At 53.0% G+C, this 14108-nt stretch overlaps 1 protein-coding gene across 7 annotated transcripts in view; it reads left to right on the top strand.

The window, feature by feature from the left end:
* The window catches only part of SYNGAP1 (synaptic Ras GTPase activating protein 1), a 33678-nt gene that overhangs the window by 12118 nt on the left and 7452 nt on the right, over positions 1-14108 (top strand). For 6 of the 7 annotated variants that reach the window (XR_001823225.2, XR_001823224.2, XR_001823226.2 and 3 more), the window contains 13 exons: positions 32-123; positions 598-719; positions 3017-3170; positions 3386-3484; positions 5368-5991; positions 6119-6263; positions 6492-6636; positions 8133-8369; positions 8545-8746; positions 8951-9129; positions 9798-9839; positions 10238-11309; positions 11798-11971. Coding sequence is in view for 4 of the 7 variants with exons in the window: in XM_017522655.2 (XP_017378144.1) it covers positions 32-123; positions 598-719; positions 3017-3170; positions 3386-3484; positions 5368-5991; positions 6119-6263; positions 6492-6636; positions 8133-8369; positions 8545-8746; positions 8951-9129; positions 9798-9839; positions 10238-11309; positions 11798-11971 (3287 nt within the window). In the remaining 3 variants the exon portion in view is untranslated. The remainder of the gene's footprint in view (positions 1-31; positions 124-597; positions 720-3016; positions 3171-3385; positions 3485-5367; positions 5992-6118; positions 6264-6491; positions 6637-8132; positions 8370-8544; positions 8747-8950; positions 9130-9797; positions 9840-10237; positions 11310-11797; positions 11972-14108) is intronic. The other variant, XM_037736279.1, reaches the window with a different exon arrangement.

Raw genomic sequence — 14108 nt, 5'->3', positions numbered from 1 at the left:
AACTTCCCTCTGGACCTTTCCTCCCCTCCAGAATACCACTTGGGTCGCTCGAGGAGGAAGAGTGTCCCAGGGGGGAAGCAGTACAGCATGGAGGGCGCCCCCGCTGCGCCCTTCCGGCCCTCGGTGAGTGGTACCTACCAGATGTGGCTCAGCTGGGCCCCCTCCCCTCCAGCCCCAACTGGGGCCCTAGGTGTCTGAGAAAGAGGGCAGGAGGGGGAGAGAGGGAGTCAGAGTGAGAGAGAGAGAGAGAGAGAGAGAGTGTGTGTGTGTGTGTGTGTGTGTGTGTGTGTGTGTGTGTGTCTCCCCACCTCCCCACCTCTTTGGTTTCCCCTTCTTGGCTCTGCCCCGCTGCTTCTCAGACCAGCCCTCCTACCTTCTCCAAGCTGTGTGTGAGTGTGTGTGTGTTTGTGTGTGCTTGCACGGTACCCGTGGGAGCAAGGAAGACAAACTAGTATTAGGGCTCCTATCCCCCTTTCCTCGCCTCTGGAGACTTTCCTTTTCCCCATCCCACTTTCATCCAGGGGCTCTCTACCAGCTGAGGGATGAGTAGGTAGAACTGACCCTGCCCAACCTACCCCATCCCCATTTCCCCCCCAGCAAGGCTTCCTGAGCCGACGATTAAAAAGCTCCATCAAACGAACGAAGTCACAACCTAAACTTGACCGGACCAGCAGCTTTCGCCAGATCCTGCCTCGCTTCCGAAGTGCTGACCATGACCGGTACAGGGGCTGGAGCATGTGGGATGAGATCGATGTAATACAGCATTTCTTTGTGAGATGGGGAGGGAGGGCTTATCTGTGTGCAAAGCTTGAAGGATTCAACTCAAGTTGGTTGGGGGATGTCATGGGGCAGGGGACAGAACAGAGAAGAATGAGAATAGGGATCTGTGAGCAGCAGGAGAGGGATAGGGTGGCAGAGGGAAGATATAAAGAGAGGCTGGAAAGGGAATGAAGGTGAAGCCAAGGAGGGACTCCACAGGGACTCCTCAGGCCAAGAAGGATGGGCTCTAGCCCAGGATCAAAGGAGCTGTACAGGAGGAGGGTGACCCTGGAGGAACGTTTAAGGAATGCAGGGAAGGGGTTGGTAGGAGAGTGAGCCATAGGCTCTAGGTGGAAGGGTGTGAGGGAAGGGCAGGAAATACAGGGGCAGCAGGTTGGAGTGGGGCTGGAGGTGGCTGAATGAACGGATGATGGTTAGGGCTCAAGGACCTCATCAGTGGGTGAGGGAAGGGACAGTATAGAGCATGGTAGAGAAGGGGAGGCTGGGACAGGTGTGCAGGGTGACAGAATGGGGAGCAATCCATGGACTGAGGCATGAAGAAGTAGTGCTCAGATAAGTCCAGAGGGCACTGTCCCTGAGGCCAGGCTGAAGGAGAGACCTCCACTGTTTACCTTTGTTGCCTGCCATTTGGGGTTCCTCTCTGGGTTTCCCCCTCACCCATTTACTCCCCAGGGAGAACCATGCCCTCCCTTTCCCCCATGTCTGGCCACCCCCAGGATTGGGCAGGTAGGGAGGTTGGGATAAAGTGAGTCACACCTTTCCCTGCCCCCTTCCCATGTTGCCAGAGCTGGATTTGGGGCCGGCAGGGGGTGAGGGCATGGTATTCCTGGCCGCGGGGGCGGGGGGCCGGGGGCCGGGGGAGCGTCGCGCTGACGGCAGCCAGAGCCTGCGATGACGGGGCTGCTATAAATAACTTCTTGGAGGCTCCCACACCCGAACTCCCCTCCTGCTTTCCCACTGCTCTCTACTCTTCATCCCCTGCCCATCTCCATACTGCTTGCTATCCTACCCCTCATTATTCTGTGCTCCTAGCCCCCTTTATTTTCTGCCCTCCCGCGGTGATGTTTTTGCATTCCGTCTCCTCTTTGCCCCCACCCTGTTCCCCTGGCCATCTCTCCAGTTGGCTCTCCTCTTCTCCTGTCCTCTGTCTTGCTGCACGTACCTTTGTCTCCCCCTTTGGCCTACCTCCTCTTCTTCCTAGTCCCTGTATTCTCTTTTACCCTCATTCAGCTCTTTTGTGCCCACAGCTTTCTCCTATTTCTTATGCTTTTCCCCTCACTCTTTCCCCTGGTTCTGCTAAAACTTGTCCTCTTATGCTGTGTTCATTCATTCTTTGAATCATTAAATGTTTATTAGGCACTAGCTGTGTGCCAGCCCCAGGCTAAACAAATCTCTTCTCTGTGCCTTCACTTCTTTGCTTCCATTTTTTCTTTTATACTGAGGCTCTGGTTTCTGGGGTTACCCTGCGTTACTACCTAGAAGTGTCCCAGGCCCACTTTGTTGTCTCCTTTTTTTTCCTTTTCTGCTATAGTCCATTTCTGGGTTGAGATATTTCTAGGTGTCCCCTGTCCTTGAAACCCCTTAGGTGTGAGATGGTGGGAGTTTCTTTTTTCCTTTTTAAAAATAGATAGGGTCTCACTATGTTGTCCAGACTGGTCTTGAACTCCTGAGGTCAAGTGATCCTCCCACCTTGGCCTTTGAAAGTGTTGGGATTACAGACATGAGCCACCAGGCCCAGCTGGAGCAAGGGGGTTCCTTCAAGGATTCTGATTTCTCTCATATCCCTCACGTCCTTCCTGAGATAGGCAGGGTTTCTTTCTGTGTGTTTGGAAAGGGTGTTCAGGGGGTCTTCTCTCCAGGTCTCCATCCTAGAACAGACAATAGACTAATGATGCAGGGTCCCTGTGTGTCTAAGAGTAGGAGGGCCAGGTGCGGTGGCTCATGCCTGTAATCCAAGCACTTTGGGAGGCTGAATCACTTAAGGTCAGGAGTTTGAGACTGGCCTGGCCAACGTGGTGAAACCCCGTCTCAACTAAAAATAAAATAAAATAAAATATAAAATTAGCTGGGTGTGCTGAGGCAGGAGAATCGCTTGAGTCCAGGAGGCAGAAGTTGCAGTGAGCTGAGATTGTGCCGCTGTACTCTAGCCTGAGTGACAGAGCAAGACTCTGTCTAAAAAAAAAAAAAAAAAGAGTGGGGAGCCCTGATCCTCTCTCCCAAACCTCCCGCCTGCCAGGGCCCGGCTGATGCAAAGCTTTAAGGAGTCGCATTCTCATGAGTCCTTGCTGAGTCCTAGCAGTGCAGCTGAGGCGTTGGAGCTCAACTTGGATGAAGATTCCATTATCAAGCCAGTGCACAGCTCCATCCTGGGCCAGGAGTTCTGTTTTGAGGTATTGGGTCTAGTGGGCTGGGAAGGGCCAAAGGACAGGGGTGATGGAAGGTGGGGGTACAGAGGTCTAGAGAAAGTGGCACAGGTGAAGACATCAAGGAAACAGAAACTTCTGTTTCTTGGGTTGGAAGAAAGGAGGATAGGCCAGGGTGGAAGAGAAGGTAGTAGAGTCTCCTCCGCTCTGTAGCCCTCCCTCAGCTCCACACTCCTTTCTAGGTAACAACTTCATCAGGAACAAAATGCTTTGCCTGTCGGTCTGCAGCCGAAAGAGACAAATGGATTGAGAATCTGCAGCGGGCAGTAAAGCCCAACAAGGTATCGGGGAGTAAAGGGGACACAGCCTGTGCAGGGCACAGGTTGAGCCAAGACGGAAAGTTGGGGCCTAGGGAGGAAAGTGAGTTAAAGGAGGAGAGGCTTGGGGAAGGAGAGGATTGAGATATAGGGGACCTGGACAAGGAGGGGGAGACCCCCATTATTCTGAGTCCCCCATTTCTTGTCTCTTTGTTTACTGCTACCCTAACTTACAATCTCTTTCCCTGCCAAAGAAGTTGTAGACTTACAGAGTTGATGGGGCTCTGGAAATCCTTTAGTCTAGCTTCCCTGGAGGCAGGAATGCTTCACCAACATCCCACTTGCACATTTCTGCAGGACACATAAAATATACTTAGCCAAGTCTCTGTACCTTGGTTTCCTCTCTAGACAGAGGGAACTGGTGGCAATGGGTTGGATTAAATGATCTCTAAGGTCCCTTTGGCACATAAATTCTATGAGTCTGTCTTCTTCCCAAAACTTTATGCTCCCAGTTCTATTGGCTATTTTCTGTACCCCAGTTTCTAGCAAGCTTACAGTCCTAGTTACCCTCCTCTGGGGGAACACTTGTGTCTCGATGTCCTTAAAGAACTCAACTCAAGATGCTGACATGATCTCACCCATGCAGAATACAAACATCATGTTCCTTTTCAACACACTGCAATATCACCTGAGCCTTACCATTGGGGTCAATTGTATCGCCCCAAGTCCTTATACCAACTGTCAAGCCTTACCCATTCTTTTTTTTTTATTGAGACAGAGTCTCACTTTGTCACCCAAGCTGGAGTGCAGTGATGTGATCTCGGCTCACTGCAACCTCCACATCCCAGGTTCAAGCAGTTCTTGCGCCTCAGACTTCCTAGTAGCTGGGATTACAGGCATGCACCATCATACCCGACTAATTTTTGTATTTTTAGCAGAGATGGGGTTTCACCATATTGGCCAGGCTGGTCTCAATCTCTCGACCTCAGGTTATCTGCCTGCCGTGGCCTCCCAAAGTGCTGGGATTATAGGCGTGAGCCACCACACCCAGCCAACCTTTATCCATTCTATATGCAGTTCCCTTTTCACAATTTCTGATAGTCTCTGCAGGACTTTCCAGCTCTCTTAAATTCTACATTAATATTTTTGGCTTGTTATTCCAGCTTTTAAAATCTTTCCAACACTGATTCTGTTGTCTAGTGTATGAACTAGCTTCTAGAGTTTCCTGGGGCTGCTATAACAAACTGCTACAAACTGTGTCACGTAAAACAACAGAAATTTATTCTCTCACAGTTCAGGAGGCTGGAAGTCCAAAAGCAAGGTATCAGCAGGGCCATGCTCCCTTTGATGCGATAGCGGGGAATCCTTCCTTGCCCCTTCCTAGCTTCTGGAGGTTGCCAGCAGTCCTTGGCATTCCTGGGCTTACCCAGGCTGGAGTGCAATGGTGTGATCCCAGCTCACTACAACTTCCACCTCCCGGGTTCAAGTGATTCTCCTGCCTCAGCCTCCCGAGTAGCTGGGATTACACGTGACCACCACCATGCCCGGCTAATTGTTTGTATTTTTAGTAGAGACGGGGTTTCACTATGTTGGCCAGGCTAGTCTCGAACTCCTGACCTCAAGCGATCCACCTGCCTCAGCCTCCCAGAGTGTTGGTACTACAGGCATGAGCCACTGTGCCTGGCCTCTTCTTAATTTCATTATATTTGTAGGGATCCTGTTTCCAAATAAGGTCACATTCATTCACAGGCTCAGGGTAGGCATGAGTTTTGGTGGGATGCTATTCAACCCAGTACACTGTCTCACCTTATGATTGATGTCTGTATCCCACTTTCTTACTGTCTCTCCTCTTTTGGTGTCTCTCTGTCCCTTTACTATTTAACATCGTGCCTACCCCACCATGCCAGGACAACAGCCGCCGGGTAGACAATGTGCTAAAGCTGTGGATCATAGAGGCCCGGGAGCTGCCCCCCAAGAAGCGGTACTACTGTGAGCTCTGCCTGGATGACATGCTGTATGCACGCACCACCTCCAAGCCCCGCTCTGCCTCAGGGGACACCGTCTTCTGGGGCGAGCACTTCGAGTTTAACAACCTGCCGGCTGTCCGTGCCCTGCGGCTGCATCTGTACCGTGACTCAGACAAAAAGCGCAAGAAGGACAAGGCGGGCTATGTCGGCCTGGTGACTGTGCCAGTGGCCACCCTGGCTGGGCGCCACTTCACAGAGCAGTGGTACCCTGTAACCCTGCCAACAGGCAGTGGGGGATCTGGGGGTATGGGCTCGGGAGGGGGAGGGGGCTCGGGGGGTGGCTCAGGGGGCAAGGGCAAAGGAGGTTGCCCGGCTGTTCGGCTGAAAGCACGTTATCAGACAATGAGCATCCTGCCCATGGAGCTATATAAAGAGTTTGCAGAGTATGTCACCAACCATTATCGGATGCTATGTGCAGTCTTGGAGCCCGCCCTGAATGTCAAAGGCAAGGAGGAGGTTGCCAGTGCACTAGTTCACATCCTGCAGAGTACAGGCAAGGCCAAGGTGAGTGTTGTACTCTCAGGGAAAGGTGACCTGGGAATGGGCACTTGCGCGGGGGTTAGTGAGGATATGGCAAATTCCTGAGATTGGCTTGTGCAGAGGCTGACACTTGGATTTTCCTGGGCCTCAGGACTTCCTTTCAGACATGGCCATGTCTGAGGTAGACCGGTTCATGGAACGGGAGCACCTCATATTCCGCGAGAACACGCTCGCCACTAAAGCCATAGAAGAGTATATGAGACTGATTGGTCAGAAATACCTCAAGGATGCCATTGGTATGGCCCACAGTCAGGCCCTTTTCCCAAACCTACCAGATGTCCACCCCAGCCCCAAACCTGGGTACCCCAGACCCAAGTCCACCCTTCCACAGCTTGATACTTTCTAACCCAGAGTCCTCGGACTCCAGCCTCTAACACCTGATTCTGAAATTTCCCCAACCCTAGCCACCCCCTTCCCTGCCCTTCGAAAGTGTGACCACATCCTTTTGTGCCCCCACTCCCCAGGAGAGTTCATTCGTGCTCTGTATGAGTCCGAGGAAAACTGCGAGGTAGACCCCATCAAGTGCACAGCGTCCAGTCTGGCAGAGCACCAGGCCAACCTGCGGATGTGCTGTGAGTTGGCCCTGTGCAAGGTGGTCAACTCCCACTGGTGAGACTGGGAACGCTGGGCTGGGGGGCCAGGGTCGGGGGAATTATGTGTTCATCTGTTCATCTATCTGTCCATCCTTAAAGAGGACTGAGTACCATTTATGGGCAAAGCATTGTTCTAGGTGCTATAGAGCAAACAGAGGTGAGAGAGGCCTGGTCCCTGCCCTCAGAGGGCCTCCACCAGAATGAGTGGGGACAAACTAGAAAAAAAAAAAAAGCCATAGAGCCATAATGGTGTGTAAGTGCTGAGTGAGGGTTCCCCCACCTCTATGCGATATAAGGTCAGAGAGAAGGCAGAGCTTTAATTGAGATAAGCAGGGAAGAGGTGCCCCTGGGATAGGCTCTGAAGACTGGTTTAGGTTTTGATATATGGACATGGTTGGCAAGAAAGACATTTCAGAAGGCTGTGAGAAAGGCACATGTGTGATGGTGAAAAGGTCCAGGAGCTTTCAGGGGACATTACAGTAGGTTAGTAGCAATTACATCAGGTTTAGTGAAGCATGTGGCTCGTGATAGGGAGTGGTAGAGGAGATGTCTGGGCAGGAAGATTAATTTTGGAAACTGGAAGGCCTCAAGTTAAGGAGTCTGAGGTCATTGGTAGGCCATTGGATGCCATTAAAGGTTTCAGGAAGTATTGCAATTTAGAAGATTAATCCATAAGTAGAGTGGGGTATATGTGGTGTGGGTGACTGGAGTAGGGTCAGCTGGGGGCTCAGGCATGAAAATCAGATCCTGAAACAGAACAGTGACAAGAGAAGTTAGGAAGGAACTGCTGGAAGGACCCTCTGAGGAAAGGATCAGTAGGAATTGTCAGCTTATTGAAAAGGAGGGAGCATGTCTGCAGGGAGTCACGGATGACTCGAGGCCATGAGGCTGGTGGTTAGGAGACCGGTGGCCTCATTGACAACCAGGGAAGTCAGGAGGAGGAGCCAGTTGGAGGTGTGGGGGCGATGGTGAGCTCTGCTTTACACCAGTCAAGTTTAAGGTGTCAGTGGGACATTGAAGTGGAACTGGGAGGTGGGGGGAGTGAGCTCTGAGCCATTCCAGGGACTGGGGATCATGCCTGGGGCACTTCTATCCCCATTTCCCTGGAATCCAGAAGAGTTGGGGGGTCCGAGCTCCCTGTACCTCAAGTGACCCTCCATCTCTCTCCCATCTCTGTCTCTTCCTGGTGTCTGTTTTTCTTCTCCTCCTCTCCTTGTCTCTCTCCCACACCCCTCCATCTCTCTCCCACGTGTCTCTCCCCTCACCTTCTCTCCCCCTCCATTTCTCTCTCCCTAATCTGTCTGTTCCCTCTGCCATGGCCCCCTTCTTCAAGCAGCCTCCCATCTTGCTCCTGTGGTCCCTCCCTCCCTGTCTCTCTCACCTCTGTTTCCACACCCTCACCTCCTACCACCCCCCTCAGCATGTTCCGTGGAAGCTGAGGGTCTCTGGGGCTCAGTCCCGGTCTCTCTCTTTCTCTCTCTCTCTCTCTGTCTCCCTGCCCCTTCCCCCCAGCGTGTTCCCGAGGGAGCTGAAGGAGGTGTTTGCTTCATGGCGGCTGCGCTGCGCAGAGCGAGGCCGGGAGGACATCGCAGACAGGCTCATCAGCGCCTCACTCTTCCTGCGCTTCCTCTGCCCAGCGATTATGTCGCCCAGTCTCTTTGGGCTCATGCAGGAGTACCCAGATGAGCAGACCTCACGAACCCTCACCCTCATTGCCAAGGTCATCCAGAACCTGGCCAACTTTTCCAAGTGAGGGAAGCTTCAGGAGGGGGCAAGGCAGGGTGTGGCAGGGCTTGGGGGTGGGCAGGAAGGGTCTCCTGAGTCCCCAGAGATCCTGGGATGGGGATGCATGAAACCTCTGTGTGTGTGTGTGTGTGTGTGTGTGTGTGTGTGTGTGACCTTAATCGTCTGGATTATTGGCTAGGTTTACCTCAAAGGAGGACTTTCTGGGCTTCATGAATGAGTTTCTAGAGCTGGAATGGGGTTCCATGCAGCAGTTCTTGTATGAGATCTCCAACCTGGACACGTTGACCAACAGCAGTAGCTTTGAGGGTTATATCGACTTGGGCCGAGAGCTCTCCACACTGCATGCCCTGCTCTGGGAGGTGCTGCCCCAGCTCAGCAAGGTCAGCAGATCCCCTCTTTGCCCTATCCCCAGATGGCTTCAGAGGTTCCTGGAGCCTGAGAAACTACCCCTTGAAGATTTTTTCTCCCCTTGTTCCCCGAGGTGTCACCACTACTACCCCAACTCAGACCCCCTCCACTTGCACCCTGAGAGGCCCTCTTAGAGCTGGACACTGAGCCCCCATATAACAGCCTCACCTTTCCAGGAAGCCCTCCTGAAGCTGGGCCCACTGCCCCGGCTCCTCAATGACATCAGCACAGCTCTGAGGAACCCCAACATCCAAAGGCAGCCAAGCCGCCAGAGTGAGCGGCCCCGGCCTCAGCCTGTGGTACTTCGGGGGCCATCGGCTGAGATGCAGGGCTACATGATGCGGGACCTCAACAGGTGAGCACCCTGGGACCCCCAGGCCCATGCCCTAAGACCCCCTTTCCTGTTCTGGATACTCCTCATTGGGCCCCACATGCATCTCTCTAGGGCTTGAAAGAAAGTACCAAGTTCTCAGGGAAGACTGGTAAGGATACAGGTACAGTCAGTGACAGGCTGAGAGCCCTTTGCAGCCTGAGGGAACGAGAGATGCAGAGCTCTAGGAATAAGGCTGAGGCTCCACCAACTCGAGTCTTAGTCGTAAGCCTAGAGCATTGCTGCTGCAAGCTCTGATTTGCTGTCCCTCTGCCTGCCCATGCTTGTCCCCAGGAAGTCATGTCAGCCATGTGTCAAAATATTCAACTATCTCAATAATAGCTAGTGAATAAGCACTTCCCCCAGCCCCCAACCAGAACTCCACAGACCTCCCCATGATCCAGCACTTAGAGCAGTGGCAGTGGAAGCCTAGCAGGGCCTGCAGCCTGCTCCAGAGTCCCAGTCTCCATTCCGATGGGTGGTGTCCGTGCCTCAGCTGCTGCTCATTATTTTGATGAGGGCCCTGCTTGTTCCTCTGCCCATGTTTTCCTCCATGACACCATACCCATCCCACTATTCCCGCCTCTCCTACCATTTGTCCACATCTCTCTCCTTCTCTGTCTGTGCTCGCCCCTCTTTCCATCTCTCTCCAGCTCCATCGACCTTCAGTCCTTCATGGCTCGAGGCCTCAACAGGTGAGGGGCTCTCCCCTCCCCCGCCCTCCTCTCCTCTCCTGTCTGCTCCCTCTCCCGATCCACTGGCCTTCACCCTACTCCTGTCCTCTCCTCTCCTCCTCCATGGACCTCATCTCCTCCATATCTGCCCAGCCCTGCCCCGTCCCTTCTCTTAATGCCCCCATCTCCCCTCCTCTAGGCCTCACCCCCTTCCTGGAGGGGCCCTGTCCTTTCCCTTTTCCCACCTGTCCCCTCCCATCCTCCCTGCTTGCCTTTTTCAGGGCTGCCACCACTAGCTCTCAGCCCTTCCCTGTGGGTCCCACTTTTTACCCCAAGGCCTGTGCCAGACCACAGCAAGGTTCAATTGCTAGGAGCCCCGACCTTACCTTCTGTTTGTGTGCCCCTTTCCCTTCTGACAGCTCTATGGACATGGCTCGCCTCCCCTCCCCAACCAAGGAAAAGCCACCCCCACCACCGCCTGGTGGGGGTAAAGACCTGTTCTATGTAAGCCGTCCACCCCTGGCCCGTTCCTCACCAGCATACTGCACGAGCAGCTCGGACATCACAGAGCCAGAGCAGAAGATGCTGAGTGTAAACAAGAGTGTGTCCATGCTGGACTTACAGGGTGATGGGCCTGGTGGCCGCCTCAACAGCAGCAGTGTTTCGAACCTGGCAGCCGTAGGGGACCTGCTGCATTCAAGCCAGGCCTCGCTGACAGCAGCCTTGGGGCTACGGCCTGCGCCTGCCGGACGCCTCTCCCAGGGGAGTGGCTCATCCATCACGGCAGCCGGCATGCGCCTCAGCCAGATGGGTGTCACCACGGACGGTGTCCCTGCCCAGCAACTGCGAATCCCCCTCTCCTTCCAGAACCCTCTCTTCCACATGGCTGCTGATGGGCCAGGGCCCCCAGGCGGCCATGGAGGGGGCGGTGGCCATGGCCCACCTTCCTCCCATCACCACCACCACCACCATCACCACCACCGAGGTGGAGAGCCCCCTGGGGACACCTTTGCCCCATTCCATGGCTATAGCAAGAGTGAGGACCTCTCTTCCGGGGTCCCCAAGCCCCCTGCTGCCTCCATCCTTCATAGCCACAGCTACAGTGATGAGTTTGGACCCTCTGGCACTGACTTCACCCGTCGGCAGCTTTCACTCCAGGACAACCTGCAGCACATGCTGTCCCCTCCCCAGATCACCATCGGTCCCCAGAGGCCAGCCCCCTCAGGGCCCGGAGGTGGGAGTGGTGGGGGCAGCAGTGGGGGTGGCGGGGGCCAGCCGCCTCCATTGCAGAGGGGCAAGTCTCAGCAGTTGACAGTCAGCGCAGCCCAGAAACCCCGGCCATCCAGCGGGAATCTATTGCAGTCCCCAGAGCCAAGTTATGGCCCCGCCCGTCCACGGCAACAGAGCCTCAGCAAGGAGGGCAGCATTGGGGGCAGCGGGGGCAGCGGTGGCGGAGGGGGTGGGGGGCTTAAGCCCTCCATCACCAAGCAGGTAGGTGAAGTCAGGAGGAAGGCGGGCTGGGTCACAACAGGGAGGGAAGAAGGAGATGGGAAGGATGGGTGTGGAACAGAGTCTGTGGCTTGAAATTACAATCTTCATGCCTCCTTTTGGCTATTTAACAAATGTGTATAGAAGACCTGCTAGGTGCCATGTGCTGTGCCAGGCACTAAGGATATGGCACTGAACCCTCTTAGCACTCTCATTGCAGAGAGGATTAATCCATAAGTACAGTGGGGATGACTGGAATAGGGCCAGTTGGGGACTTGGAGGCATGAAAATCAGATCCTGAATCAGAACAGTGACAGGAGAAATTCTCTGGCATTCAACTCACATCTCTGGCATTCAGAGGTGATGAAGGCTACAGCAGGGCAATAGGACTGGGACTGTCATCTCCTTTGGCTGTGTCATTGCCCTCTAAACGCACCCTGCTTTTTCCCACCTTTCCTTTCTCTGTTCACCCTCACCATGCCTTGTCCCAGCATTCTCAGACACCATCCACATTGAACCCCACAATGCCAGCCTCTGAGCGGACAGTGGCCTGGGTCTCTAACATGCCTCACCTGTCGGCTGACATCGAGAGTGCCCACATCGAGCGGGAAGAGTACAAGCTCAAGGAATACTCAAAATCGATGGATGAGAGCCGGCTGGATAGGGTACGGTGGGCTCTACCAGCTCCAAGCCTCAGTTTTTCCTTTTACTCACAGGGGACATCTCTAGTCACTTTTAAGGGAAACCTCCAGGGTTAGGTAGTTATGGTAGAAAGAAAAGGCAAAGACATGATCACCTCTTGAGAAGCCTTCAGTCCATCTGGGGAGACCAGATACACACAGTCAGTTGCTAAAAGTCACTTTCAACTCTATTTTGTAGGTTATATATATCACAGACTATCTGGGGATCATCTATTTTAGGCTTACCTCCATGTTCTTCCCCAGGAGGAACATAAGCCCTGGCTCCTGTGACTGCTTAGGAAAGGAAATGTTACTTTACTGGCAGTAGGAGCTAATAAATTGGGTGGGGATGGAGGGGATTGCAGTTATACAACAAGTGATGTCTGGCTTACCCAGTCACTGTCCCATGGGCTTAGGTGACAGAGAGTCAGTAGGCAGGGGATACATGTGGTAAAGCGGTATATATTGGTTATGTGTGAAAAGGCCATCCAGACTCTCACTTGGTGGAGGCTGAGGGCAAAGGGCACCGAGAGCTTTGGGGCACACACAGATAACAGCAGAAAGTTACTTGGGGAAGCTGCTGCTCCTAGGGCCTGAGGAAGAGGGTGGCTGCAGGATTAGGTCACGTATAAAGAACATATGACCCTAACACAGGGAAGTGGTCTTTGAGCATAGGAAATGTTGAGACTGACTCAGATGGGCTTGCCCAACACATTTAATGAGCATTAAACCCTAATATCAGCCCCAAGGCAGCCGTCATAGGCAATGAATTCATCTCTCTCCTCTGCATATAGAACAGTTGGTGATATACGTATGTATCCTCTTCAGGGAATGAAGAAATAGTCTTTCGAATCATTTTTTTCTGTTCTGTGCTGCAGATGAGGAAACCTTATTGGGAAAGGCTGTAGACTAGCACTATCCAATATAACTTTCTGGAGTGATGAAATGTTCCGTAATCTACACTGTTCACATGTGGCTAGTTGTGATTCAGGAACTGAATTTATTTTTATTTTTGAGACAGTTTCGCTCTTGTTGCCCAGGCTGGCGTGCAATGGCGTGATCTTGGCTCACCACAGCCTCCCCAGTTCAAGTGATCCTCCTGACAGCCTCCCGAGTAGCTGGGATTATAGGCATGAGCCATCATGCCCGGCCAATTTTTGTATTTTTAGTAGACAGGGTTTCTCCATGTTGGTCAGGTTGGTCCTAAACTCTTGACCTCAGGTGACCCGCCCGCCTCAGCCTCCCAAAGTGCTAGGATTACAGGTGTGAGCCAGTGCGCCTGGCCCAGGAACTGAATTTTCAGCTGTATTTTTCTTTTTGAGACAGGGTCTTTCTTTGTCACCCAGGCTGGAGTGCAGTGGTGCAAACTTGGCTCACTGAAACCTCCACCTCCCGGGCTCAAGCCATGCTCCCACCTCAGCCCCCTGAGTAACTAGGACTACAGGCTCATGCTACCAAGCCCGACTAATTTTTCTTCTCTTTTCTTTTTTCTTTTTCTTTTTTTTTTTTTTTTGTAGAGACAGGGTTTTGCCATGTTGCTCAGGCTGGTCTAGAACTTGTGAACTCAAGTGATGCACCTGCCTCAGCCTCCCAAAGTGCTGGGATTACAGGTGTTGAGCTACCATGTCTAGCCTAAATTTTAAATAGCTACATGTGGGCTGGTGGCTACCATATTAGGCAGCACAGCTGTAGAGTCTAGAGCCAACAGGGCAGATAAAATGACTCTTCTGAGCAATTCCAGCTCTGGAATTCCTAGATTCTCAGCCTGGAATTCACTTGTAAACCCCCTACAGAGCCAAGGAGAGGGTCACATGGAAGACAGCACCTGCCTTCCCCCATCAAGTGCCTTTTCTTCCTATGTCTCCAGCACGTGTTCTAGGGCCTGGCTTAGGGCTGAAGAATCACCCTATTTTTAATTTCTGAGCACAGTTACTCAAGGTGTGCTTGTAAGTCTGTCTAGGTTTCTGTGTGGGTCTTCATTAGGGGCCATACACAGACCTCAGGGTGTGGGAATCTATGACCTTGCTCCACTTTGAGGAAGCCTCAGCACCATAGAAGGGTCTTCTCAAAAGCAGGTGTGTGGGTATGGTCCACAGGCAGGGAAGGGGTTGGGGAAGGCAGC

This window comes from Cebus imitator, unplaced genomic scaffold (assembly GCF_001604975.1).
Source record: "Cebus imitator isolate Cc_AM_T3 unplaced genomic scaffold, Cebus_imitator-1.0 Scaffold24, whole genome shotgun sequence".
Lineage (NCBI taxonomy): Eukaryota > Metazoa > Chordata > Mammalia > Primates > Cebidae > Cebus > Cebus imitator.
Note: the sequence above shows the minus strand (reverse complement) of the source record. Positions and strands in the feature narration are given on the sequence as shown.